The sequence below is a fragment of the Borostomias antarcticus genome (genome assembly GCF_949987555.1).
Source record: "Borostomias antarcticus genome assembly, chromosome: 5".
Classification (NCBI taxonomy): domain Eukaryota; kingdom Metazoa; phylum Chordata; class Actinopteri; order Stomiiformes; family Stomiidae; genus Borostomias; species Borostomias antarcticus.
In genome coordinates this window covers 4,088,064-4,090,900 of record NC_140238.1, presented here as the reverse complement: position 1 = coordinate 4,090,900, position 2,837 = coordinate 4,088,064, and the positions used below count along the sequence as shown (strand labels likewise).

Sequence of the window (2,837 nt, the reverse complement as noted above, 5' to 3'; positions counted from 1 at the left end):
TTAGGAGCGCTTGAGGTCTGCGAGCCTGCGGAGGAGCCGTTGTTGGCGAGCCCGGAGGCGCTTCCTCTCCTGGGCCTGGTGTCTCTCCTTGGTGTGCAGCTGGAGGAGATACTCTGTAGCCTCGGTCAAGATGGCCACCCTGGGGGTCTTGGCCGACTGTACCAGCCCCGGGATCTGGTCGCGCAGGGCCAGGAAGCGCGAGCGCAGGTCGTTCCGCCTCTTCCTCTCCTGGAAGTTGTGGTTCCGCCGGCGGTCCGTGTCCTCGGCGTCAGAACTCTGGGAGCTGTCTGAGGAAGAGGAGGAGGAGGAGGAGGAAGGCGCTGGTGGGGGGATGGAGGGGGAGGATGCAGGGCCATATTGGTGGTGGCTGGACTCGAGGCGGACTCGTTTGGTCTGAGGCTCTTCCTCGGGTTCATCCTCCTCCTCCTCCTCCTCCTCCTCTAGTTCCTGGTCAGTGTCTGGGGACGGGGCGGCATAGTTGTGCTGCTGCCGGTGAACGGACATGTGGAAGCGTTTGGGACAGGGGTCGGCGCGCACGGTGACGGTGACGGGCTTGCGGCTGTTGACCAGGCGCGCTCGACTCTGCTTGTTCTCTACAGTCACCACGTCAATCTCCTCATCATCTGAGACAGCAAAACAACAACCATACACCCGTCATTACACATGCTCCACAAAGCTCTCGATGGTAAAGCAGTTACAGCTAGCAGATGTTTATTTGAGAGACACTAGAGAAGAAAAAAAAAGATTGTCCAGAAAGGTCATGCCAACTCAAGTTATTCCTGATAAAAGTGCTGGGTAAACTTTGTGGTAGCTTACAGCCTGAAGGTGACCGTATTTTAATGTCATGACAACGTTTTAAGGCAAATTATCAACATGCATAAAAAAATGTTAATTCTTGTGGTCACCGTTGACCAAACACCTGAGGTGTAAGGAGAGCAGTGGAACTCCATGTCATGCATGTCAATGCATGCTGGAATGCAGGCTTTTGTTAGTCATTGTTGACCATGTTCACCACCAATTACAATCAGGGGGGCTGCGTGCAGGGGGCTCACACCGATTGTGCTGCCTGAAAGAGTTTCTCTCAGTCTGACGCCATGCGTAAAACGCTATAAATCATCAAGCCCCCCGCCCCCCCCCCCCCTCTCTCTCTCTCTCTCTCTCTCCCCCCACCCGTACCGTAGGCTACTCCCAATTGTGATGCAAAGATATTCGAAATGGTGCTTGGAAGAATCTCAGGCAAAATTTGAAGGGGGCGCGGTTTTTCAAACACTACTGCTGCAACCAAACTATTCGGGGCATAACGGCTCATAATTCATTGCATATCTAGCCTTTCTTGACAGAAACAAAATAACATGGGTGTCAGGTTTACACGGAAAGATAACACTTCGCAAGAGAAAGACTTATGTAACGCTGCACAAGCATAGCCTACTTTTGACTCAGCGAAAGTCTACATCCCACTAGACGGGTGCGTCTTCCTCCAAATTACGCATCGGTCACTGTCAGTTCTCAGTTATCTTACATCGAACGGGGGGCGAAGTAATTTACTGCATGGTCAGTTCCTTACCGGATGAATCGGAGCGAGACTCAGAGCCCGACGATGCCGGCTTCCTGCAGCTCGTAGCGGGGGCGGGGAAGGTGAGAACAGCCGCGGGGTCAACGCAGTCTGTCGCCAAGGTGTTGGCCGATGACGCCTCGAGAGAGACGCACTGCGCCTTGCTTGTGCACACTTGGTTCTGGGGGATCGGGGGGGCAAGGAGCTGAGCAGTAGATGCCAGGCGCTCGTTTACTTTTTCCAGGTGCTTATTGGCTGAGAAACTACTCCACATACAGTCCTGGTTAATAATGGAACTAAGGTTTCCAAACAGCTCCACGGAGCCGGGTCTGTTCGGTCCCTCGTACTCCTCGTCCTGACCCAAGACCTTGGACAGCCAGCTGAGCTTGTCTCCCGGGGAAAAGTGCATGGCTTCGCCGCTGAGTGTCCGGGTGGGAGACATGGGAGGGGTGGGCAACAGTTCGAACTTTTTCCAAATGTCCTCGCTCGGTGCGGTAGACTTGTAGAAATCCTCCTCTGTGTCTAGGTCATCGTAGAAGTAATGCTGATAGCGGTCATACTCCATTTCCCAGCGTTCACAACAGGATGCTATTGAGTTTATTCCAAGCATTATAATCACAACTTCCTTCCGATAATGGGGGAAATCGCTTCAATCGGCAAACTGGTGGAGACAATTGGTGCACGATTAGAAAAACCCAGTCTTCCATAAAACACAAAAAATAGCTATAGTCTATCCGACTTTTGAACAGATTGCAGACACTTTAAATGGATACATAGGCTTTTAGGATCACTAATATCCTCATTCTACAAATGGATCCACGTGAATAGCGTGGTTGATTGCATCTTGCGGATGTTTGCTTTGCAATGATGAACTGGAACTGTCCTGTCCGGACAAGGTTATTATATAATCCAGTCACATCCACAGTTTTAACCCACTGAAGCAAAAATCGAGAACATAGCCTATGAATTTAATTCCAGTAGGCCTGCTGAATTTAATTCCAATAGGCTACGTTAGAATAAAAATGTTCCCTTAAATGCCAAACTATTTCTGAACTATAAGCGGAGTCTGTGCGTCTAGCCTTGATTTCACCTTCGGATAGGCAGGGCAGCAGCGTGGACCATAAATCAGCAGCACAAATTTCCGCGTCCAAAACGCAATATAGCGTAGGCTAACTAAGGAAAAACACTCACCGGTCCGGAAGTCCACTAAGCACAATGCGCAAATCCGTGTAGCCTCCGTGCTAATAAAACTCAATTTGAGAGAAGAGAAAAACGGATAAACCAG

The 2,837-nt window shown here is 50.7% G+C and overlaps 1 protein-coding gene across 1 annotated transcript; it reads right to left on the bottom strand.

Moving 5' to 3' along the window:
• Positions 1–2,162, bottom strand: LOC311309538 (protein L-Myc-1b-like; the record flags this gene model as incomplete). The annotated part of the gene is made up of 2 exons (XM_084438865.1): positions 1–623; positions 1,565–2,162. The coding sequence occupies 2 exons, from the start codon at positions 2,160–2,162 to the stop codon at positions 1–3; spliced, it is 1,221 nt and encodes a 406-aa protein (XP_084294991.1).
• Positions 2,163–2,837: the final 675 nt, after the last annotated feature.